The sequence below is a fragment of the Hirundo rustica genome, chromosome 18, assembly GCF_015227805.2.
Source record: "Hirundo rustica isolate bHirRus1 chromosome 18, bHirRus1.pri.v3, whole genome shotgun sequence".
Classification (NCBI taxonomy): Eukaryota; Metazoa; Chordata; class Aves; order Passeriformes; family Hirundinidae; genus Hirundo; species Hirundo rustica.
In genome coordinates this window covers 9,966,543-9,992,134 of record NC_053467.1, presented here as the reverse complement: position 1 = coordinate 9,992,134, position 25,592 = coordinate 9,966,543, and the positions used below count along the sequence as shown (strand labels likewise).

At 48.9% G+C, this 25,592-nt stretch overlaps 1 protein-coding gene across 1 annotated transcript; it reads right to left on the bottom strand.

Annotated features, from left to right (window-relative positions):
• Positions 1-4,630: 4,630 nt before the first annotated feature.
• Positions 4,631-24,460, bottom strand: KCNJ16 (potassium inwardly rectifying channel subfamily J member 16). Its single transcript, XM_040082006.1, has 2 exons — positions 24,350-24,460; positions 4,631-9,640 (listed from the first exon to the last, which is right to left on the bottom strand). The coding sequence occupies exon 2, from the start codon at positions 9,583-9,585 to the stop codon at positions 8,305-8,307; it is 1,281 nt and encodes a 426-aa protein (XP_039937940.1). The 5' UTR covers positions 9,586-9,640; positions 24,350-24,460; the 3' UTR covers positions 4,631-8,304.
• Positions 24,461-25,592: the final 1,132 nt, after the last annotated feature.

Below are 25,592 nucleotides of genomic sequence, written 5' to 3'. Positions count from 1 at the left end.
CATCCCCTTTTATCGGTGTGAGGAAAGGGATGGGAGCTCTTTCAGTCCCACACGTGAAGGTCTGCTCACAAGTGACACTTCCCTGCTGGAGCTGCTCTCCCCAAATCCTGAGGGTTGCTGTCGCCAGAGCTTTTCCAAACTATTCTCATGTTTTTGGTCCCTAGCAAAGGAGTTCTGTGGGTTTGGGGCTTCTGGACTAGCAGGGTTTGCTGGAGGGTGTTGGGAAATGCCCCGTGGCTGTAAAGAACCACATCTGACTGCTTTACCTGGGACTTCTCCAAAAAGAAGGATAAAACAGGAGGAAAGACAAAACCCCCCCTCCCAACAGAGTGGACGTCTGTGGGAAAAGGCACCTCTGGAGAGAAGTTTAATCACTGCAGTGAGTAATTGTCATAAAACACTTCCCAAATTTAATTTCCCACTTCACATCCCACCACAGTTCGCCCTGGAAAGCCTCCCACGGGATTGGTGGGGTTTCATTTACCTCCCATGAGTAAGGGCAGGGAAGGTTTCCCCTCGGAGGCACTCCCTGGGCCCTTTCTGATTCCCCACTTGGAGATCTGAAAGCATCGATGCACAACTCCAATTTTTCCTGCCCCGCTCAGAGCGTGGCTGCCCCAAAGAGGCATTTCCCAGCCAAAATTCCTGCTGGAGACACCTAAGAGAGCCGTTCCACCGAGCCCCAGCACAGAGCAGGGCCCGGGGAGGCTCCGGGGCCGCCTCCTCCCTGCTCCGCGGTCACACAGAGGCCACCGGCTCCTTTTGGCACCTGGGCCAAGCAGGGATCGTGACAGACCAAAAATAGTCCCTCCCTCCCCTGTCAGGCAAGGCTGGGAGACACCCCGTGATCAAAGATGGGGAAGCACGAGGAGCGAACGCGCTGCCCGGTGGTCGCAGCGGAGCAGCTGCCTGACACTTGTGGAGCTTCCTAGAGCCCGGAGAAAGGATGTGAAGGAGGAGGATGACATGGAGGGCTCAGCAGATGTTCCATTGGAGCTGCTCCCGTGCGTGAGAGAACGCACGGAGCCTCTCGGCGGAAAATGTGCATCCAGAAGTGGACATGGCACTGGAGATGAGATAATTATGAAGGCATTTCTATTCCGGAGCTTTTCCGCATGGGGTTTTCACACGGCAATAAACGCTAGCGTTGCCTTTCCACACGCACACGAGTCCCCTGGCCCCAACAAGCTCTTGGTCACTGATATGTCCCCAGGCCTGTCTCTTTGGCCACAAATAGCTCATTGCCCTATTTGAAAGGTTCCTGGTGGAGCGCAGCCAGGTTTGCCCGGCTATATTTACCTAAGCTGGCAAATCGGGCCGCCCCCTCCCGGCTCTGCCGCCGTGTATAGAGGGGAACCGTACAAAATAAACCAGCAAACGCCACATCAGTTTGATAACAAAACGTGTTCTGACGCTGCTGAATGTGAGAGCTGCGCCCAGATTTCCCGGCGGTGGTCAGGAAATGCTGGGAGCACTGGGAATACACTGGCAACAGGTTGTGCGGTTAAAACCCCGCTCTTTAGGGGGTGATACTTGGAGACGGCTGGGGGTCGCTCCCCGGGTGGCGCAGAGCGGCCCCGAGGGGCTGCTGGAGCCGGGGGCAGGCGGGGACAAGGCTGAGCGCGGCGCGTCCTCGCTGCCGCTGTCGCCGCTGTCGCCGCTGTCGCCGCAGATGCTCGGTGACCGCTCGGAGCTGCCGCAGATCCCGGAGCCGCCGCCAGGTGGCGGCCGAGGGACCGGGACCGGGACCGGGATCGGGATCGGGACCGGGATCGGGATCGGGATCGGGATCGGGACCGGGATCGGGATCGGGATAGGGATCGGGATCGGGATCGGGATCGGATTGATCGGGATCGGGATCAGGATCGGGATCGGATTGATCGGGATCGGGATCGGGATCGGATTGATCGGGATAGGGATCGGATTGATCGGGATAGGGATCGGGATCAGATTGACCGGAATCAGGATGAGGATGGGGATTGGATTGATCAGGACGAGGATCAGGATGGGGATTGGGATCGGATTGATCAGGATGGGGATGGGGATCGGGGTCAAGATCAGGATCAGGATCAGGATTAGGACAGGGATGGGGATAGGGATCAGATTGATTGGGATCAGGATCAGGATTGGGATCAGGATGGGGATGGGGATAGGGAGGGGGATAGGGATTGAATTGATCAGGATCAGGACCAGGATCAGGACTGGGATCAGGATCAGGACAGAGATCGGGATCATAATCAGGATCGGGATCATAATCAGGATGGGGATGGGGCTGGGGATGGGGATAGGGGCTGAATTGATCAGGATCAGGACCGGGATCAGGACTGGGATCAGAACTGGGATCAGGATCAGGACAGACATCAGGATCAGGATCAGGACTGGGATCAGGATTGGGATTGGTCTAGACTCTAAAGGGGGATGGCAAAAAATAGGAAGAGTTGCTTGTTACGTGGAAAGACAGCGACAGGAAAAGGGGTAGTGGATTTAAACTGAAAGAGAGGAGATTTAGATGAGATATTTGGGAGAAACTCCCCCATGAAGTGTCCAAGGCCAGGCCGGAGCAGCCTGCTCTGTGGAAGGTGTCCCTGCCCATGGCAGCGGTGGCACCGGATGAGCTTTGAGCTCCCTTCCATCCCAAACCATTCCATGATTCCATCACACACCTGGGTGGGAAATCCTTGTGCATTTCTGACAGTCCAAGGTGACGTTGCACTGCTTGGGCTGAGGAAACCACTGAGAGGTGCCGATACCAGGGCTCCAGACCCTGCTGGCTCTCCCGGGAGCAGCACAGCCCCAAGCAGAACCGCCCAGCCTCACCCTGCCCCTGCTCCGTGTTCATCCCCAGCAACTCCACAGCCACCAGGAGTGACCCCACAAAAACCCGCAAATCCTGGAAGCAGCTCCTGCGCCGGGATTTTTAAGCCCCGTCAAAACACCGATCCACAATTTTCAGCCCAGATGAAAACTTTCAACTTCTTGATTCAGCCTGGTTATGCCACACTTCCCTTTGTCTGCCTGGAAGTGACTCTGCTGTCAGATGCTTCTTCCCTTTCCCTGCTTCGGGCCTCTCCTGCCCACCACTGACACCATCTCCTCCTGTTTGCAGGTTCCCAGCTCCAACCAGCAAAGATTTAAGAGATAAAAAAAGCTAACAAGCAATTTCTCCCCCTCCTACACAACATTTCTGATGCCCTGAGTGGTACCTGTTATTTCCTGAAGTGAGCTCAGACCTCCTGCACAGCGTGTGAGAAACAAGGGATAAACAAGGGGATAATGTCCTGTCCCACATCTGAAACCCAACTTCACAAAAACCATGCTCTAAATGACACATGATAACGGGGAAGGAGGTGCCAGCAGCCCTAATGAATGGTGGTGAGCGAGGCTGGAAAAATAAATGATATAATAATCTCTTATTATATCCCCTTTGACATAAATTAATCTTGACCCGGAACAACCGTGCTGCTTTCCAAGGGAAAATAACCAGGGTGAAGTTTTAATCACGAGTCAGGAGGCCAGTGCAGGGTGGTTTGTGTTTGCTCTTTGTTGTTTAGCATTTGGCTTCATCTGGTAAATTTTGTGGAAAAGTCGGGGATGGGGTGAGCAACTTTCACACAGAAATTCCAATTCCTGCCTCTCAGTGGTGGCTGGGAAGGAGCTGCTGAACCTCAGCTTCAGGAATTGGCTCTTGGAAGCCCCAGGGAGACGTGCAAGGCTCTGGAAGAGCAGGAAGCTCCTGCTGTTTCACCACAGAACCATCCAAAATATATCCACGTTCTTGCCCTTGGGCTGGTGGGGATTTTGCTCCAATTAATTGGGAATAACTGGAGGCTCAGGTCTGTGATCCTGCTGTCACTTTGCTTGGGTTTCTGGGAGCCTTGTTTGCTTTTTAATTGCTCAGCCCTACAATGGGAACGGGAAAAAAAATCCTGGGGAAATCCTCATTGAGAAAGAGCAGATGGGGGAGGAAGAGTCTCCCTATCATTTATCCTATTTTTCCTATTTTTCCTATTTTTCCTATTTTTCCTATTTTTCCTATTTTTCCTATTTTTCCTATTTTTCCTATTTTTCCTATTTTTCCATTGTCCAGTGTCCTGCAGGAACCTTTCCTAGGGCTTTTCCTAGGGAGGAAGGATTAAGAACTAGCTCTACCCAGAACACAGTCAGGATATAAAATAAATATAAATGTATTTTATATTCATGTTATATTATGTTTGTTATGTTATGTTATGCTATGTTATGTTATATTTATAAAATAAATATAAATTTATTTTATCCTTCCCCTAAATATAAACCTGGAGAGGAGAAGGTTCCAAAGAGAGCTCAGAGCCCCTGCCAGGGCCTAAAAGGGCTACAGGAGAGCAGGAGAGGAACTGGGACAAGGGGTGGAGGGACAGGACACAGGGAATGGTTTCCCACTGCCAGAGGGCAGGGATGGATGAGAAATCAGGAAGAAATTATTCCCTGTGAAGGTGGTGAGGTCCTGGCACAGGCTGCCCAGAGAAGCTGGATATGGAAGCTTAAAATTTGTAGCTGAACAGAAAAAAAAAAGCCCAATGTGCTCTCAAAAGGTGTGTAGCAGAGGAATGTTCTTTATTTTGATGTCTTTATTCATTAAAAAAAAAAAAAAAAAAAAAAAAAGGTGCATGCTTTGCTATTCATTGTTATTATACACAGTGTTTGTACTGAGATAAATGAAATTAAAGTAGCAAACAGAAAAACAGCCAGGTTGGTTGAGAGCAGTGGTTCCCCAGCATCCTCTTTCCAGCACAGGCTGGTTTCAGAGGCTGGAGATAAAAGTAGAAGAAAATATAAAGTAGCCTTTTATTAATTAACGTGCCCATGAATTACGTTTCTTCCTGACCCTCATCAGCCGACTCAGGCACACCTTACCAGCCATACCCATGGATTTGTATTTATTATTTGCATCTCTCTGTGCCAAAAACCACAGGACTAATACCTAAATCTCCCGGTACTTTCATTTCCAGTGAAGCCATTGCAAAGGAAGAATTTTTTTCCAGAGGCTCACGGGGAAGAGAACTTCGGGAGGGGAAGGCAGCTGAGCTCCCCAGCTTCACAGCGGGAACTGCTTTGGCACCCAGCACCCGGAACTGGCACCTTGGGAAGGAATGTGGGGATTTTGGTCACTTACGTAGCAATATCTCACCTCCCTGAGTCCCTTTACTCTGAGATGGAGCAAACACCGTGGGTGAGCTCTTGCAAAGCCAGCAGCGCAGCTGTGTCCACGCGGGACACGCCCTGTGGATGGAAATCGCGGGATCGCAGAGCAGAATGCCGCGGCGGGCAGCGGCGGTCAGCGCCACGACGTCCCCAGAGAGGGACGCACCTGGTCACACAGGCACGTCTGCAAGCGCCTGGTGATTTCAGCTCAGCCTGGTGATTTCAGCCCAGTTGTGAGCTGAGCTTTCAGGGTGACGCAAAAGGAGAGAAGGGGTCTTCGTCTGGAGGTTCCTTGGAGCCTTTATTCTGCTGCTTCCTCAAATGGGTCCAAAACAAGGAACCAGAGAGAGCAGGGACTTACATAGGTAAGCTGGGGCAGGGCGGGGCTACACAACTTGGCCAATCAGGTGGAGGATTGAGAAATTAATCAATCAGGGGAACGGTTGAAAATGGACCAATCAGGTAGGGTAAAAAGGAGAAATGAACCAATCAGGGGAAGGATTGAAAACGGACCAATCAGGTAGGGTAAAAAGGAGAAATGAACCAATCAGGGGAAGGATTGAAAATGGACCAATCAGGTAGGGTAAAAAGGCGGAATTAGGGAAAGAACCAATGAGGTCTAACTGATTAACATATCAACCGCAAAGCCTCATGGGAGGGAACACATTTGCTCTCCCTGAGCAGTCTCCCAGGGTCTCTCCCTCAGGTGAGGTGCCACATACTTGAAATCTAAGGGCGGCTCTCTCTCCAAGGGAGATTGGGAAGGATTGGGAAGTTCCAGGCTGGCTTTTCTGCCTCACTACCAGCTTTGCTTCCTCCTCCATCAGGTTTCCCAGAGCCACCTCCGAGGTTACAAACCCTTATCTCTGTCACCCTCACCCTCGTTCAGTGTTTCCTGATTATCTTCCATCCCTTTCCTCCCAGTTTAATCCCGTGTTTTCGTGTCCCATCCTCTCCCAGCCCCAGATATCCCCCCCTCCTCCCAAATGCAGTCTCCGTGTTTGAGAGACCTTTGCCTCCCAACGCTTTTTAGCACTCAAACACCGTGAGCCATTTCCCTCCTTCCTCACTGACAGCTTTTCCACATCTCCCGATTCCCTCCCAATTCCTCCAGGTCTTTCCCAAAAAGAGGTGCCCAGCATTAAATAAAATCATCCCAGCCAGGATCTGAGGGGAGTGGAAGGGTTAATTCCCATGTCTGGAAGGTGATATTCTATTTTATTCAATCCCAATGGTGTTTTTTCCAACGCCACAGAAGTACTCAGACCCTTCCACATTTTCCTACATTTTCCTACATTCCTTGCCATTTTTTTTCTAGACTATTTCCCCCATGTCTGCCAGTGTTTAAATCCAGGATACAAGAAGATGGTTTTTACTGCACTTAAAAGTGGCTGCTGCTGATGAATCAGCACATAAAATAGGATAATTAATGAGTTTTGGAATAACCAACACCCTCCAGGCTTCATTTTAACTAAAGGGATCACGTTTATCCAGAGACAAGTGCTATCAAAAGAGAAATACATTCAAATAATCCACCAAGACTACTACGATGTGGAGTAAATTGCAGGGGGGGGGGGAAACCCCCAACAAAACACTTAGCAGGCTATTTTTTTCTTCATTAAATGTGATGAGCTCATAAAAACCCAATTAATTAGTCAGAATGATGTGAATGACTCGTCAGACCTAATTTTAGCAGCCTAAAGTTAGGCAGCATTTCCACAGCAGTCGTTTCATCTCCTCCAGCAATAAATGGAGAGGGATGAGCATTTCCAGGAAAATTCATCCTGCTTCCCTCAGCTCCCTAAAAACCTGAGGAAGGTGGAGTGAACTCCCCTGTGGAGAGAGAAGAGTTCCAGCAAGCACGGAGAGCAGGCAAACACTGAATTTCTTTGCTGCTAAGGCCAGGAGAGATCAGCACCACAAACTCCGATACGATTATTTTACATTTGCAGGATAATTAAACACAACGCAAATGAACTGCAATCATCAGGGGCAAAAGCATGATGAGGCATTGCTCACTAAATAATTACAGGGATGTGCAGAGCGCGGAACTTCCGCGTCACAGACACCTTCAGAGCATCAACATTTTCCTTTTTTTCCCAGTCTGAGCCAACAGAGGAGTTGTTGGATCTCTCCGTGAAGGATCATTTTTGCACAGCCGTCTCAGACAAGCATTTCTCATTTTGACAAAATCACCCTGTTTGTTCTGCAGATTGATCTTTGTCTCTGCAAGGAAGTGCAACACATAAAAAGAAAAGCAAAATGAAATGAAATGAAAGAGGATTTGATATAAAATATTGCACAGCTCACTCCAGACATGATCTTCTCAAGGCTCAACCTGATTTTGCTGATTTAAAACTGGAGGTCTTGGTTTGAGATATATATATATATATATATATATATGTATGTATGTATGTATGTATGTATGTATGTATGTATGTATGTATGTATGTATGTGGTGGGTTTTTTTGTTTGGTGGGGTTTTTTTTGGTTTTTTTTTAATCTCCTGTATTTCTCCAGCTGCTGAGGCAGTTGCACCTCAGGGAATGGCTCATCATTAGGGAGTGAAAGCTCTCCAGGATCCCACAGTGGATCCCACAGGACTGGGCAGGGTGTGAACAGGTGTCCAAAGCCACCCAGGAACACTGGGGTCAGTTATTCCTTTGTCTTACACAGAACAGCCCCACAGATTCCCCAGAGGAGCTCTGGGATGAGGCTGCATCTGAGGAATCATCTGTTGGGATAATGGAGCCTCCTGGAGGCACTGGGAATGGGCTCTCCAAACCAATGAGGCAGTTTTGAAACCCCTACTCAGAGGGCAGAGGGCATGGTTTGTGTGCCCTGCCACGGTCATCCTGTGTCCCTGGGCACGGCCAGCCCTGGTCCCTGCAGGGGAAGGAAGTTCTCAGGGTTTGCTCAAGTGCAGCGGCTCTCTGGGCATCCCAAGTGGAAGCTGCTCCCTCGTGCCCACAGCAGCCCAGCAGGGTGTGACAGCACGTGACAGCGTGTGACAGCATGTGACAGCGTGGGCACGAGGTCTCGGATACAAATACTGCCATTCCTTGTTTGTATTCGAGGAGCTACGAGGGGAGAATTTGTTGGGAGGGGATTTAATGGCAGGAAAAGTCAGATTTGGGACTCTATGGAGAGTCTGCTCAAGGTGACAGCCGCCTTCCTGTAGGAAGCCTCTCCAGGAGGCTGGCTGGAAGCTGTCACGGGCTCCTCAGGATCCTCACAACTGGTGACGAGGGCAACAGCACTGAAGGACTTTTGGCTGGACTTGATTTCCAGGGCCGACTTCTCCTCTTGCTTCTCCCGCGTCTTCTCGGCGCGGTTCCACTCCTGCTCCTTCCGCTCCAGCTGCATGGCGCTGCAGTGAGGGGCGTACACCTCCGTGGTCTCCTCAAACTGCAAGCAGTCCACCTTGTAGTACTTCTTCTTGACGTGCAGGACGTCGTTGAACCTGTGGCCCCACAGGATCTCTCTGGGGACGTAGGAGCTCCGCGACTGGTGGGAAGTCCCCGTGGAGTCACCCGTGTAGACAAACGTCACCAAGATCTCAAAGTTGTCCTTGGCCAGAGCTTTGCGGTCCAGGCCGTACAAGGGGCTGTCGCTGTCGATCTCGTGGACGACGGTGACCGGCGTGACCAGTATGATCTGGTCGTTGAGCAGCTTGAGGTCCCGGTACTCCATGGTCATCCTGCCCTCCTTGTCCTCCTTGTAGCGCAGCAGCTGCGCGCGCACGGAGCCCTCCACCATGTGGTTGGGCCGGAAGTCCCCGATGCGCCACATCAGGCAGAATTTGTCATCCCTCAGCCCGACCACGGCGTAGTAGCTGAAACGGATGGTCTGGGCCCTCTTCCGGGCCGTGGCCATCTTGGCCAAGGCCGCGCCGATGATGAAGGTGTCGATGATGCAGCTCAGCACCGACTGCAGGATCACCATGAGGATGGCGAGCGAGCACTCCTCGGTCACGCAGCGGTACCCGTACCCGATGGTGGTCTGGGTCTCCAGGGAGAACAGGAAAGCTCCCGTGAAGCTGTGCACGTTCGCCACGCACGGGGTGACCTCCTCATCATTGAATATGTCCCCGTGCTGGACGGCAATCAGCCAGAACACCAGGCCGAAGAACAGCCACGAGAGCACGTAGGACAGGGAGAAAATCACAAACATGTGGCGCCACTTGATGTCCACCAGCGTGGTGAAAATGTCCACCACGTAGCTCTCCCACTCCCCGAAGATGTGCTTGAAGTAGACGTTGCAGCTGCCATCCTTGTGGAGAAATCTCTTCTGCAGCTTTTTCACCTCCTTTTCCGGGCTGTCCCGACAGGTGCCGCGGTAACTGACCTTGTTTCCCTGGATATTCACGGGCCTGTAGCAGCCACTTTGGTCATTCATCTTCTTCATCTCTGCCTCAGCCTACAGAAGGTCCCAGGGGTTGTTTTCTTTCTTCATTGGAAATCTATGAAGTAAAGGAGAAAGTCTGTTTTTATTTGAATTTCCAAATCTGATCCCATTTACTCACGGATAATTTTTGGAAGGGTACAGGTTGTGACATCCATTACACAAAACCAGGCCTGGAAACGTGAGACAGCTACAAATTCAACAAGTTAGAAATGTCCTTATCAACCCTAAAATTTGGTCTGTAGATGAAAAGAGAAATCAAAACCTTTGTGATGACTCTATTGTGAGTGACTCCTTTAATGATCCCATGAAGCAACATTATAAGCAGGATGAGCTCCCCTGAGCAGTCACAAATGGCACAAACCACTTAAATCTGGCCAAATATTGGAGGTAATTAATTGCTTTTTGCAATTTTCCTTGCTTTCCTCCATTAGGAAAAAAAAAAAAAAAAAAAAAAAAAGGAAAACTCCCTTGTTTAGAGGTAAAACTTCATGGGCAGGGAAATTCAGTGCTGCTGTGTTTTAACCAAAAAATGTATCAAGCACACGATCATCCATCATTATTTATGTTCCAGCATTGCCCAGAAAAACCTGCTCTCGTGGAGTGAACTTGACTGAGCTGGTGCTACAGAGACATGTTTGTTCAATTTGGAGAAAATTATTTACATTTCAAATGAAAAAAGAAACCCCTCTGAGGTCCTGGAAAGCCTCTGAAATCCTTCCTTAAAGCAAACAAGAAAATATCCGGCTGCCAAAAATATTTAAATCTTGATTAATGAGTTTGAAACAAATATGGAGGGTGTTATTGGAAGTTGTGGGTGACACAAATTTAGGAAGTAATGTAGATTAGGAGATCCCTCTGTCAGAGCAGAGAAGTGCCAGTCCTGGGCCATATTTAGTGACCAAGAACAAGAATTATGTTAGAAATTGACACCTCATGACCTGGAATCCAAGAAAAAACATATAATTTAAAAAGGCAAGTCCTTTTCCTGCAGGTCTCCAGCTCATTCCACGACATCCCAACCATTAACACACAAACCAGCCAGAAGTGATGGGGACACAGCAGCAAAATTCCAATTTTTTGCTAATTTCATGGCTCTAACTGACAGTCGTAAAGGAAAAAAAAAAAAAAACCCTAATATTTTTGTGGTAAACCTGTCATTATTCTTCCAGAAAGTGCAAGTTTTTGATGGAAAAATGGCAAGCTCTTTTCCCATTTTTAAGCCGGTTTCAGCGTTCGGATGTAGGTTTTCAATGGAGCCAAGAAATCCATGGAAAATGAATTTAAGAAAAGCGAATTTCAGAAAAAAAAAACTTTCCTAGGAGAATTCTTTTCCTCAGGTCTTCACTCCCTTTGCCTGAGCAGAAATGACTGCACACAATTCCAGGCAGAGGAGAGTCAGGCCCACGGAGTGTAAAATATATAGGATGGACTGGATTAACAGCCCAAGAACTCTCTCCTCATCCAAGGAACAATGACAAGCATGCAGAGACATTCATCCAAAAACACTTGAAAGCCAAACATAGTTTCCATTTCTTTTTTTTTTCTCTTTTTTTTCCCTTTTTTTTTTTTTTTTTCCAGTCCAGAAATGAATGTGACATATGGTGTCGTAGCCTCAGAATGTGGCCTTCATTAAAAAACACAACATTAATGTTTCCAAAAATACTTCTTGGAATAGGGTCTTTGGAAACATTCATATGACTTGCTTTACTCAGAGTTTTAAACAAACAGTGCAGCCTGGTCTACTGAAGACGCTTGACCCAACATTTTCAAAGTCGTGTTTAACAACAAACAAAAGCTGGAAACTGTCGAGGGTTGGGATTTTTTGGTGTTTTTTCAAGGACCTCATAATGTGAGGTGTGAAAATGAAGTGAAGTGTAATCAGGAGCCAATATAATCTTAAATAAAAGGAGCCAGTATGATCAAAAGAGAATAAAAATATTTGTAGGGCCTTGTGTTGAGGGGCAGCTCCGATCCCAGCTCTCTGACGGGGACAGGAACCAGGGAATGCTGGAGCTGGAGCTGGGCCAGGGGAGGTTTTTGATAGGATTTTGGGAAAGGTTCTTCCCCCAGAGGAATGGGAAAGGCCCTGAGGCTGCCAGAGCTCCAGGAGAGTTTGGACACCGCTCCCAGGGATGCCCAGGCTGGGATTGTTGTGGTGTCAGCACCAGGAGCTGGACTAGATCATCCTTCATCCCTCCCAACTCAATATTCCATGATCCTGCTGCTTTTCTTATTGACTGCTTCAAACCTGAGATCCTTGAAAACGCTCCCGAACATCCCAGGACTCTCCAAGGGACTCAGCTTCATCAGTCAAAGGCTCCTGAGAGGACCCCACTCTCTGCTGTCACCAACAGAAAATCTTCACGTTTCCAAAACTGCGTTTCACTGGCACCACCTTTGGATTTTGGTGGGAAGAGCCTTGGATGGTGACACACACAATGGAGTAAGGGCCGCTCTGATTTTCTGCTCCTCTGCCACAGCCAGGAGACGACTTTGACATCTCTGGCTCTGCGCAGGGTTTCTCCTAAGTACAAGCTGTAATTATAGAAATGCCCCAGTGGATGTCTGAGATGAGTTTTGGGCTGGCAGACGAAGCCATGGAACAGGTTGGGATTTCTGGAAACAGTCCTGAGTATGGCCACAATAAGAAAAGGAACATGATGCTGAGCTCCCTAAACCAAAACCAGATATCCAGCCCTGGAGCTGGATGGAGCCAAAAAGAACCAGTGCAGAGCCGGGCTACCAGACAAGGATTGCTCCCAGGACCCGAGTTAAGTTTTCTTGACTTTGTTAAAACTTGGATTTCTCTGAGGCATTTGGCATTGCACAGTGGGGACTGCCCCAGGTGAGCTAAAACCCCAAACTGCACAGTGCAGACTGCCCCAGGTGTGCTAAAATCTGAAACTGCACAGTGCAGACTGCCTCAGGTGTGCTAAAATCTGAAATTGCATAGTGGAAACTGACCCCGGTGACCTAAAATCTGAAATTGCACATGGGGACTGCCCCAGGCAAGCTAAAACCCCAAACTGCACAGTGGGGACCACTGCAGGTGACCTAAAACCCCAAACTGCACAGTGCAGACTGCCCCAGGTGACCTGAAACCTGAAATTGCACATGGGGACTGCCCCAGGTGACCTAAAATCTGAAATTGCACATGGGGACTGCCCCAGGTGAGCTAAAACCCCAAACTGCATAGTGCAGACTGCCTCAGATGAGCTAAAATCTCTGGAAAGAACCTCCTCAGCCACTCCAAAGCATCAAAAAATGTTGCCCAGTATTTTGGGTGCGCTTAAACATAATCCAAACCTGCACTTTTCAAGGCCACCTCTTCAAGTCTCTCGTGCAATAATGACCATAACAATTAATAATCGTGCATGATGATTAGTAACTCTCTGACACTGCTGTTGCTCAGAACATTCAGGCCCAAAGACCAGCCTCCAGTGCTCCTGGATCGTGTACATCAGCATTAGGATCTGTCCCTCGTTCCTGGGGACACCACGTGATTTCCCTGTTCCAGATGAGCACGGGGAGTTTGGGAACCCAGATGTTTCCCCCTCCCCTTGCCGAGGCACTCTGACTGCTGCAGAACGCTCAGAAGAATCTGATTATCACCAAATTGATTACCAAAGACCGCAGAGTCCCAGCCAGACTGATGACCTTCAACCTCACTCAGAGTAATTTCAAAAGCCTGATTTCCCAAACTGGAAATATTGGAGGCATCCCTAAGAAAGCCCTGCAATTCCACGAGAGGTCCTGTTACCTGGTAAAGATTAACAAAGGGGGTGGGGGAGGATTCAAAAACATTCTCTGCTCACTAAAGCTCAGGGATCTGTCGCTGCAAATGACTCTCAGATGTTGCCAGGAAGCATTTTCACCTTCCTCTAACACTGACACAGAAACCCTCCCCATTTTCTGTCTTGCTTTTACTTTCTCTGGGTTCTTTCCTGGATTTCTGGGCATGTTTGTGCATATCATGAGCCTCCCCTTGCACTGCAGCACAGCTCGAGTTCAGAGTATTTTTGCTCACCGTTCTCATAAATGTATTTCCCCCCTTCAAATGGAAGTTTGTCAGTGATAAAAATAAAGCAGCAAAGCCAGGCAGTGTGGTAGGAAGGCAGAGACAGAGAAATCTCAAAAGATTTCTTTAGATTCAATGGCAGAGTGTTGTTCTAAAGCATAAGTGTATCAGGGTCCAGAAACCAGAATAATTCTTAATTGTCTAAGCCAAGGCCAGGGTTTCACTGTGTTGGATCCTGAAATTCTCAGGGAGACATGGAACTGCCCCAAGATCTGTGTTCAGGGACCTCCACACTGAACCCCCAAACTGGTGTTCTTTAAAAATTCCACCCCGATCAGATATGGGAGGAAATTCCTGTATCTCAAAGGTCATAAAGGAGTGCAAACCCAGTGCCTCCTTTTACCCAGTGAAGAGCTGCCACAAATCAAACACCAGCAGGAGCAGATTTTCTTATCATATTTGTATTTTCGTGTAGTTCCTCTCGAGCAGAGCAGCTGTGCCAGAACAACTCGAACTCCTGACTGTCAGCTCGCTCAGAACAGCCACTTCAAAGCCTCCAGCATCAAGCTGAGCCTCTCACTGGATTGTCAATTTAATCCCGATATTTGGAGTTTAGGGCTCAGTGTTTTGTGAGGATAATCCCTCTTGCACCGTAACCTAATACCTAACAAATTGCTGCTACACCCCTTTTATGACTCCCTTTTCCCATTGTGTAAACAATAGGGGTGAATTTTTGTCCGGTGACAACTTCACTCAACAGCCTGTTTGTAAAACATTAAGCAAAACAATGCGAAGATCTGGGTTCCAGGATAATTCTGTCCTGAGATCAAATCAGAAGGAAAACAACCCCAAACCTCCAAATGACATTGGGCGCTCGCTCTCACCCCCAAACACAGAAGTGATGCCTCTCTCTCTCTCTCTCCAGTGTTGCTTTAGCAATCACCTCAGTTTCCTGCTTCATTTTGGAAACGATCTGAAAGGTTTCCAGTTTTAGTCATTGTTGTGTAACCCTGGAAGGGTTTCAGCTCAGAGACCAGAAATGTGACAAGTCAGAACCTTCGGAGCTGCTTTGGGATTGGCCCCAACATTCGTTCCTTAAAAAAAAAAAAAAATCCACCACCCACAAAACCTAAATAAATCTATTGTGGGACAGCATTAAGGCTCTTCCTTCTTTCTTTCCTTCCTTCCTCTCACTCTTTTTGTTGCACAGGGACTTCTCCTGGCACTCAAAGCCAATCTTTCTGCTTCCCCAGGCTGCTCCAAGTCCAGACTGGCCTTGGACACTTCCAGGGATCCAGGAGCAGCCCCAGCTTCTCTGGGCACCCTGTGCCAGGAATTGCATCCCAAAATCCCATCTAACCCTGCCCTCTGCCAGTTTAAGCCAACATATTCAATGTTTGTCAGCTCAGATCCCCACAGGTCACCGAAGGGCAGCTCTGCAAGGGGAAAGGGAGCCCAAAATCCCCAAAACTGACCCCGGAGCCAGCCCTGGGGGAGCAGGATGGAGGAGAGGGGTTCCCATAACAGACCGTGACCAGGAGCACTCCTTGTGCTGCCTGCACAGATGGAGCACATCCCAATGGAAACTTCAGCCCTACATCCACAGTGACACCCTGCATGCCACCGGAGTGAAGCTTTTAAAAGGCTCAAATTTCCCTCAAAAAGCAAAAATTTCTTCTTCCCATCCCTTCAGCTGAGCCGAGTGAGTGCTGCAGGTCACCAAGGGCTCCAGCAGCACACAGCTCTGCATTCATCACCTTGCAGCTGACACCCCCAGCGTTTCTTGTACAAAAATCCTTTCAGCAGCAGAAGAAAATATTGAAAAAAAAAAAAAAAGTGTATATATTAACATATATATATATTAACATATATATATATATAATATAAAAATAAAAGAAATGAAACTCTGGGTGATCATTCCCACCCTTTTGCGAATTCCACCCCACACTGCACGTCATGGATTTCCCTCAGCCTTCAGAGCCCCAGCAATATCCCTCGAGGAACTTTTCCCCGCTCCCAGCCCTTGTTGGCCCGGAGCAGGAGAACAGTTTGTTGCAGCTCTGCCCGGCCGTGATGTAATTAATGAATTAATGCAATCAGCAGTAGGTGAGCGGCGGGGCAGGAACAATGACAGAACGAGATCAGGGAGTGCTGAGCACTCATTTCACGGAGCCAACCCCCTCCGCTCCCTTACTCTGCTCTGCCCCTTCCCAAAACACAGCAGGTTATTAATAATCTGGGAATCTGGGGGCGGGCAGCAGCTGATATTCCAAAAGGGTTCTTCCAGGCTCGGGGACAGCTTCCTGAACGTCACCCTGAGCAGCTCAGCTTCCTGAGGCAGGCAGCGAGCTCCTGTCCTTCCTGTTTGCGGCTAGCTGGGAGCCAGAGCGGCCAGCACAGCGCCGAGACACGGTACTGCCAGCTGGGACCCCCAGCCAGGGATACTCCAGCATTCCTGGGACCCCCAGCCAGGGATACTCCAACATTCCTGGGACCCCCAGCCAGGGATACTCCAACATTCCTGGGACCCCCAGCCAGGGATACTCCAACATTCCTGGGACCCCCACCCAGGGATATTCCAACATTCCTGGGACCCCCACCCAGGGATACTCCAACATTCCTGGGACCCCCACCCAGGGATATTCCAACATTCCTGGGACCCCCAGTCAGGGATACTCCAACATTCCTGGGACCCCCAGCCAGGGATACTCCAACATTCCTGGGACCCCCAGCCAGGGATATTCCAACATTCCTGGGACCCCCAGTCAGGGATACTCCAACATTCCTGGGGCCCTCACCCAGGGATATTCCAACATTCCTGGGACCCCTCATCCAGGGATATTCCAACATTCCTGGGGCCCTCACCCAGGGATATTCCAATATTCTCAAGCCAAGGATGTTCCAGTATCCCTGTGCCCATTTTCCAGAGATATTCTGACATTCCTCTGTCCCTTATCCAGGGATATTCCAACATTCCTGTGCCTCTTATTAAGGGATATTCAAATACTCCTGTGCCCCCTATCCAGAGATATTCCAATATTCCCATGCACCTTATCCAGGGATATTCCAGCATTCCTGTGCCCCTTTCCCAGGGATTTTCCAATATTCCCATGCACCTTATCCAGGGTTATTCCAACATTCTTATGCCAGGGATATTCCAATATTCCTGTCCCCCTTATTCAGGTCTGTAGATGTGAGAAATGAATATATCTGGAAGTTGCCTTTAATTAAGAAAAAATAATAATTTTAAGGATTTGTTTTAAGGGGGATTTTTGCCTCTCTGTGACTTGCACAGAGGCTGATTCGTGCCCCTCAGAGCCCAGGACTGGAATTCCGTGATTTGCCCTTTGTGTGGAAGATTTTCCCCCAGCACTGCTGAGTGAAGGAGCTCCTGGATGGGAATCCAGCCCATTCCAAGCTGTTTGCCACGAAGCTGCTCAGCCAGCCGTGATTTTCCTGTTTTACTTCTCCAGGCAAACATTGTGAAGGAGCGAGCAGATCTTATCAGAGCCCGTGTTAACAAAAATACATCAAATAAAAACCTGCTACATTGCAAGTGTCAACACTCCACACACACACACAAAAACGATATCTAAACTGCAGTAGGGTTGATTTTATTGCCAAAGCAGTTCCCAAAGGTTGTTTTGAGAGACAACTTTTTTGTTTGGCCTCACAGGTGCCGTGGGCCTGTGAAATAAATGTCACTCTCATTTATTCCACGTTACCTTTACAGAGCCGCTGTCACCAGAGGCAAGAGCGTGGCTAAAGAGAATTTCACCCTCTGGTTTGAAATTTACTGTCCCTGTCCCCCGACTCACTCCAGATTAGTTGGGAGTTGGATAAATGATGGACCATCCAGGCTAAATTAAATTCAGGAGCGATGCACACAGCCTCAGTGGGAGATTTATCCTGTTTTGTGCGCTGTATTTTTCCTGGGTCGTTTTCACTCCTGTTTTCACTGAACGAAATGGAGCTGCAGCATCGCTTGCTCCCGCTCAGAGCCAGAGTCCTTCCAGATGCACACAAATCCAAAGGTGATTAAGGAATCCCCAAATCCCTGCCAAGGCCTGCCCAGCCCCAAATCACGAGCTCAGGCTGGTGGCGTTCCTCCTCTGGAACATTCTGTGTGGTGCTGAGCTCCATCACCTCGGGATGAGAGGATCTCCGGGAGGGGGAGTCTTTGAAGAACACAAAGTGGTGTTTCCCACAGGAAAGAAAAAAAACCCCAAAGCCAAGAAACAAAAAAAAACCTTAACAAACAAACAAACCAACAAACAAAACAAAACAAAACAAAACAAAAAAACCAACAAAAACCCCCAAAACAAAACAAAACAAAAAAACCCACCAAAAAATAACAGCAAAACCAACTCAACAAACAAACAAAAAAAATCACTTCGGTTTCTTAATTTGGGAGCAACCGCAAGGCAGATAACAACAGCAAAACCAACCAAACAACTAAACAAACAAACAAAAAAAATCACTTGGGTGTCTTAATTTGGGAGCAACTGCAAAGCTTATCACGAGAGGGAAAGAAAGTGCGGACTAAGGAGAATGAAAAAGCGACCTCAGATGCGCTGGAACAATGCCAGGAGTGCTGGAACAAAGGGAAAGCGATCTGAGAGCAATAATGGCCCCAAACATCCGTGAGGATGAGCTGATACCTCTTCAGGCTACCTGAAAACAGAGGCCAGACAAAAGTAGGGGAGTAAAAAGCAGTTCTGTTTATCGAAGGGTCTGCAGGTACATTTAGGGCAGATAAATCCCACCCAAAACAAACAACAGGTTTTGACACTTTGATAACTTTGGTCCATTTGCAGACTGGGGGTGAATCTCCCAATTACAGCTTCAGGCAATGAAGTCATTTACCCCCAGTTTGCTCCCCCAACTCACTTTTGTTTCCATCTCAGGGCCTGAGGCAGTGAGGTGTCCTTGATCCCCAGGGCTGGAGAGGAATTGCTGTGTGTGACCAAAACAGGGAAGCAGCAGCTCCCACTGTGTGTTGAGTTTGGAGTTCTGCACTAAAGAGCTGCAGGGTTACAAACAGATGAGGAACATAAAACCCAAAATCCTGAGGCATCAGCGCCTCCAGCCCAGCCCAGGGCTGCAGGATGGAGCGATGTCCCCTACCAAAGCCACCCAGGACTCCGTTCCTGGTGTCTGAAGGAGCTGCCAGGGGCTGCAGCTGTGACGTGTGCTGATAATCGTGATCTTAAGCCATCGATTTGCTCTCGGGGTGTTTTTCCAATCAGGCCCGGAGATCTCTTTGTTCTGCCGTGTAAAACCCGGCTTTGAGGTCACTCCTCGCCTTCCACACCCTTGGCTGTTTATGGACAGGGCAAATCTCCGAGCCCTTTTCCCACCGAGGAAGACAAGAACGAGGTTGTGTCATTGTCTGGCTCAATTGTTCTCCAGGACTAATTCCAAGGAGAGGAACAACTCTCCAGCTCGGGGCTTGATTGTTGTAAAAGCCTCCTATCAACAATGAAAGGATGTGCAGGGTACCAGCCGCATGACTGAGAAAAAAAAAATCATAATCTGCTTTTCAAATTAAAAACTGAATGGGAACCACCTCCATTGATTCAAAAGGAAAACCGGTAGAAGGTTCAAGGGCCACCTACTTCAAATGAGTGCTGAGGGACATTTCTGATGCCACCAGGACAGGTGGCTCTGGATTTCTCTGTGTGGCAGAGGTCTGTAGGGACATCCCAAGGGATGCCAGCATTTCTGGCCCTTTGGTTCAGGGGTGGAGGGAGAGATTTTGGCACCCTAACCTGCATTTCCTTAAAGCTGCAGGCAGCACATTCTCCTGTCCTGGACCTGGGCATTGTATCCGTTCAGAAAGAGCTCTGGAATCTTCCAGAATGAAAGGATCCTTATTGCAGGAGTTGGAAAAGCATCCAGGCAGGAGGGATGAAATATTGCCCCTGCACAGCGAACAGGGAACCTTTTCTTCCAGCGTTGCTTTAGGACCTGCTCCTGCAAGGTCTTGTCTGTCAGCAGCTGCAATCAGGTTTAAGAGCCTGAATTACCATCCTGGAAATCGCCGGGAATTGTTTTGGCCATATAAAACCCGGCAAGCGAGGGAGTTCTCCAGCAGATCTGGGCCAGCACATTCAGCACCCTGCAGAGAGGAGCTTTGGGTTCTCAGAACCGTTCCTGGTGTCCAGGACAGCCACTCTTTAGGGCTCTGTGCAGGGAGCTTGGGTTTCACTCTCTTGGAAGATATTCCTCCCAAGCCCCTGGGACACACAGGCTGTGGCTGGTTTGGAAAACAAAGCGATTAACAAGTTTTTCCACCGCTCAGATTTCAGCCGAGGTCTGTCACAAGCTGAAGAATTTGCAGGAACAGTGTCGATCTGATGTCACAGTGGCAATAAATCCTATTGTACCGGATTGCATTCTACCCATGAAAGCGCTCTGACCCATTGTCATCGGAGTGGAACTGCATTCCACTGGCTGCTCAAAAGGTTCTGATTTCACTCCCGATTGTTGCCAGGGCAACTGCACCTCCATCCAAAACTGCCTCGAGATCGCTGCACTCCATTTGAACAGGCTGGAGATAAAGCAAGGCACTAATTACTTATTCCCGCTGAAAAAGTCCAAATAAAACCTTTCTGAGGCCCGAACAACAGAAACTCGCTGGAGCTGTTGGAGGGTCACTTGGGGTTTTTTTTGCATGAGGCAGCGATTGCCTCATTTCTTTGTGGAATAACTGGTTGTGGTGACAAAATACCATGAAAAGATTAATACTCTAAGTCTATCCAGAGCAAGAGTGCACTGGAAATCTCACCACAGGCCGCTCCTGGAAAGCGTCCTCACTCAGTTGTGGAAAACTGAAAGGATTTTCATGAACAGTCAAACAGCTGGTGAAGGCTTCTGAGTGGGAACAGAAATATTTGAATTTCCCCGTTGAGATTCCTGGTGGAAAGCGGCCTGTGTTTTATGGCCTCCACTTTTATTAAGCGAACATCATCTCCGTGGCTCAGATTTGTCCTCATCTATCTCCGAGTGGGACGAAGCCAGGTAGGAAATTGCTCCTTGTCCCAGGGCTGCTGGGGATCAGCGTTTCCTGCAGAGCAAAAGGGGCCACTTGGCCATCCAAAATGGGGTCTGTAAAGTCAGGAGGGAGCAGGGCCAGGAGATGCAGGTTCTGCCACTCCAAAGCAGTGCCCCGATGCTGATGTGCACAAAATTTGGGGCCAATCTGAAACCAGTCTGGGAGGGAATATTTTGAAAGGAAATGGAGATGCTTTGTGAAGTTGTCTCAGGAACAGAAATGCCTTTATTAAACATGGAAATTTTCCAGCTGTTTTCCAGCAAAATTTTACTCTTTTATCCGTGTCAGTCCTTTCACACCGCTCTGTGAGCCTGTCTTGGTTTTCCCTTCAAGAAAACCAGTCTGAAAAAATGGTTGTTCACCAAAATTACCTTTCTTTTTTGTCAGTTTGCCAAACTGTCGGTTTTTATCAAATGCCAGTCCTTAGATCTTCTCCGGGAAGTGTTGACCCACTCTCCTGTACCACAACAGCAAGGAGAACCCCAGAACTCAATGGTTCCTCAGCTGAACCTTTCCACAGGAAATTAAGGGCTGAAACCCTCTCCACCCTCCCAATTCTCCACCCCACCACGTCACCACAAAGAGCAGCAGAGGAGTTGAAGATTACCCTCCCCTGCCTGCGCCCTCAGAACATGAATTTATCTGCTCTAAAAAGAGGAACCAGCGATGGAATCATGGCTGGAAAACAAGAAATGAACAGCTCCTTGTGAAACGCAGCACGGCCACTTCTCGAGTTCCACTTTTGCCTCCTGCCAGGCAGGACAGACGAGTCCTGTTTTACAACTGGAGATGAGAAGATGAAGAGTCAAATCCAGCCCTTATCCTGGCTTAAAAGCGGGCAGAAACGCGAGGCGGCGTTTGTTTGGTTGGGCTCGTTTGTATTTATCACGTAGCGGTTTAATTGCACAATGAATTACTGGAAAGGGGTGTTCTGTTACCAAACCTCTCACCAAAAGCTGGGGGCGAGAATATTGGGCAAGAAAGGTGACTAATAACAGAAAAAGGGGCAGAGCACCAGCCAGCCCCCGGAATTTCAGTCACATCAGGGAACGCTGAGGTGAGGGAGGAGCATCCTGGTGAAATCGCTGTCTTAAAACACCAAAACCACCTGTAAACCATATAAACTCAAACCCATCTAAGAGAAAATACTTTAAGATAAAAAGATGTCACACTATTCATTCAAGCCTCTCATCAGAGCATCTTTGTTAAACACGCTGATTTACAAGGTCCATAAAATCAGAGGCGCAATCTACCATATAGGTGCATTTCAGTGTATCCCACCTTAACAAATTGTTGCACCAAAAAACCCCTATAAAATACTGAAATAAACCCCTTTATTTTATCCCTTAACCGTGTCTAGCTCTTAATTTTAAAACTGAGGTGAAGGAGCAGCATCCTGGTGAAAAGCAGAAACTTTCTCAGTGTTTTCCACCTGACCTTTCCACCAGCTGTTCAGGACCTCTGCTGGCAGAGGGCTGGCTCAGATTTCGACCTTTTTTGTCTGGGAACGAGTCCTTAGCTGAAGTTTTAGTTCTTTAGGAGAAGCTCCCCGAACAAATCCATCAGCCCCTGCTCTTTCTGCCTCTGCAGTGGCAGGAACAGAAATGCTGGGGAGGACTTGGCTGGTAATTCCCACACAGAGTTGTTCCCACACTAATGAAGCCCATCCAAAATATGGATGGCCCTGGTATTACCTGAATTTAGCGAGTTTGCAGCTGGTTGACTCTGATTGATGAGCTGACATTCGCCAGGGGCTGCCACACCATCCCTCAGCAAGCGCTGCAATAATCCTGGCTTTGTCAGCGATGGATCGACTGGCCCAGCTCGGAGGGGCTTGGATGGTTTAGCAGCACCCATCTCCATCTCCTTATCTGGATGCTAATTTCACACCTTTTCCTGAGCAGGAATATTAGGAGAGGGCACCAGAGTGTCTGCTCTGGTCTCAGAAAAGCCCAGAAGTGTCGTGGAGTGTGGCATGGAGGGAAGAGGAAGAGAAGAGAAGAGAAGAGAAGAGAAGAGAAGAGAAGAGAAGAGAAGAGAAGAGAAGAGAAGAGAAGAGAAGAGAAGAGAAGAGAAGAGAAGAGAAGAGAAGAGAAGAGAAGAGAAGAGAAGAGGAAGAGAAGAGAAGAGAAGAGAAGAGAAGAGAAGAGAAGAGAAGAGAAGAGAAGGAGAAAGAGGCAAAAAGATGGAAAAGCGCTGTGGGGTCCATTAGCGGAGCCTTTGCAGATCAGGAAAGTTGATTTTCCTCCTTTCCTTCTTTCAGTGACTAATTTCTCTTACGGTAACAAGGAGTAAAAAAGTTTCTCTCCACCAAAACTTAAATATTCACTTCCTCTTCTCCACCCACTACATTCACTTGAAAAAGCACTTCCCTCTCCATTCCAGCTCTGGCAAGAAAGCTCACAACAGTACTTACAGCAAACACTCTACAAAAAGGTATTTCTGTTTATTAAGTGTTTATAATCACACTCTGTTATCACCATCCCCACAGGGAATGAGTCAGGGCTCCCAGGAGAACACGATCCCAGAAGAAAGGAAAATGATGGAACACCAGGACTTTGCAGAGGTCTTTACCTGCGCAGAGCAGCCCTCACAGCTCGGATCCCCTCTGGATTTCCAGGCTTGTGGTGGAAATCCACCGCCTGGAAAAGAGCTTCGACCCGCAGCACAGGCACAAGGATTTGAGGAAGTTTGACAACAAGGAAGGTGCAGAAGCCAGGACTGTGTAAGCAAAGCCCTGGCAAAGGCGTTGCCAGCCTTTCAGGGACAGCTGCGCTGCCTTTCCCTGCCGCCTCTCAGCTCGCTCTGCGCGCCAGGTGAGCTGCTCTGGGCAGGTGAAGGAGTGGAAACCCCAGAGAGGGCGAGGAGAGGAAATCCTGCCTCTCGTGGGGCCCTGCCTCATCCCCAGCCTGCTCAGAAAGGTACCACCAAGGGTTTTTTTGGGGTTTTTTGGCAAAGCCTCTCAGCAGGCTCCTTGCACGGATACCCTTGCGCACAGGTCCGGGGTCACGCACAGACACTCGGATCCATGGAATTCCTGTTCCCTCGGCCATGCCAACAAACCCCTCGGCAGGGCGATGCCTCTGGCTCGCTCCCAACCTCCCTTTCCCAAATTCTGCAGCCCTCGGGGTGAGCGGAGAGCGCCTGTGGCTGCTCTGCCCTCCTGGAATCCCGAGGGAACCCTCAGGAATCTCCGAGAGGGCGCTGAGCTCCTCCAGGAGCGGGCAGAGGGGACAGGAAGGGAAGCAGGGGATGCCAAAATGGGTCAGGATGCTGCCACAGCCAGGAGCCCGAGCTCCAGGAGAAGGTGAGGGAGCCCTGCTCTTGGCAGCTCCCGGAGGATTTCCCTCCTCTCCGACGAGTTCTCACCCTGATCCGCGGTAATTAGAGCCTGGCTCAGCCCTGCAATTACACAGCCTAGCACCCTCCCCGAACATGGGCTCGAACAAGCTCTGCCTCCCTTTAATATTCAAATTAACGCGAATTCCGGGCACACAGACCGTGTTTCCAAACAACAGCTACCAGAGCTGCCAGGTTACGCTCGAAACACCCCTCCAGCAGGACGAGAAGCAGTTCATTCCCACCCGGGGGGTTTTGTTAGTTTAAAGCTCTCTAAGGAAACAGAATTTCTGTTTACGTGCGCAAACACAGGGGAAAGCGTAATTAAGGACGCGAGGAATGGGCTTTACCTTAACGTCCCGCTGAGGTTTGAAAGAATCTCTGCTTCACTCCCTCCTTTCTTTTCCTCTGTCTTCTCTCCCTCTCTTCTTGCATGGCTGGACTGACAGGTTGGCAGGGCTGAGAACGACAGGTTGGGTTTGTTTTTTTAGACACAACTCCTCCCCCTCTCAAAGAGAAGGAGAGGAAAAAAAAAAGAAAAATGGGCAAGACTGTCTGGGAAAAGTTCACAGAAAATCCCATCCTTTCAGCACATTCGAACTGGTGGGGTAAATGCTACTTTGGGGAGCCCCAGCAGTTTTCCCATTGTTTTTCTCAAAAAGGCTCAAGGTCTGCTTTGCAATAAGTGTGAAGCAACCAAAGGATTTACGCCAGGAGCCGACCTGACCCCAAACCTTCCCCATGTCCCTGATAACTGATGCAGGGGCAGTTCCAGCCCCTCCAGAACAGCCTTGACCAGAGGGCTGTTGAAAAAGTGGAAAGGGCATTTTGCAGGCAGCACAGATGTCTTTGGGCCTTGGATTTTACCCTGGCGTCCCAGCACCAGTCTATGTAATAAATGTCACCAAGAGATGCCTGAAGACCTGATGTGTTTTTAAATAACCTGCCCTCACAGAGGGTTGTTTTAAATTCCTGGCCCACTCCATGCTCTGAATTGGTTGCACAGAGACCAGCCCAGCTTCTGTCCCTGTCACCTGAGAGGTGAGAGGATCCCAGAGAGCTGGGGCAGGTTCTTCACAGGTCACAGTGTCCACGAAAATCACGTCAGTGTAAAAAGCTTCCACTCCCACAGGCCTTTCCAGGTGTTCTGGCTCAGGTGGACAGAACTCATCCCTGGGAATGCTCAATGTTTGTAAAACCTAGACACAGACACTGATTTAACCACGGGTTTATCAATAAATTCTTAATTTATTAAGAATTTAATAAATTCTTAAATTCTGTGTCGAACCAATTCAGCGCTGCTGGTGCCTGTGCCCTCCTGGCCGTGGAGCTTTGCTCCTGGCAACCCATGGCATGAGGATCTGCTAAAAAATGCCAGGAAAGAGCAGCCAAGAGGTTGGTGGCCGGTGGTGAAACAACTCCCACCCTCCCACTCCAAAAGAACTGGCAGTCAGTCTCTTTCAGCCCCTAAAGCTTTTTTTTGGGCACAAATCTGCAATTCCCAGGCTGTTCTCTTCAGAGCAGCTGCCTGTTCCTTACACAGCGAGCAGAAAAACAAACACACAACAGAACTAATGGCTGTCATCTGCATAA

Coding starts and splice junctions, on each gene's coding strand:
- KCNJ16 (XM_040082006.1), bottom strand. CDS start 9,585: ATGAAGAAGATGAATGACCAAAGTGGCTGCTACAGGCCCGTGAATATC.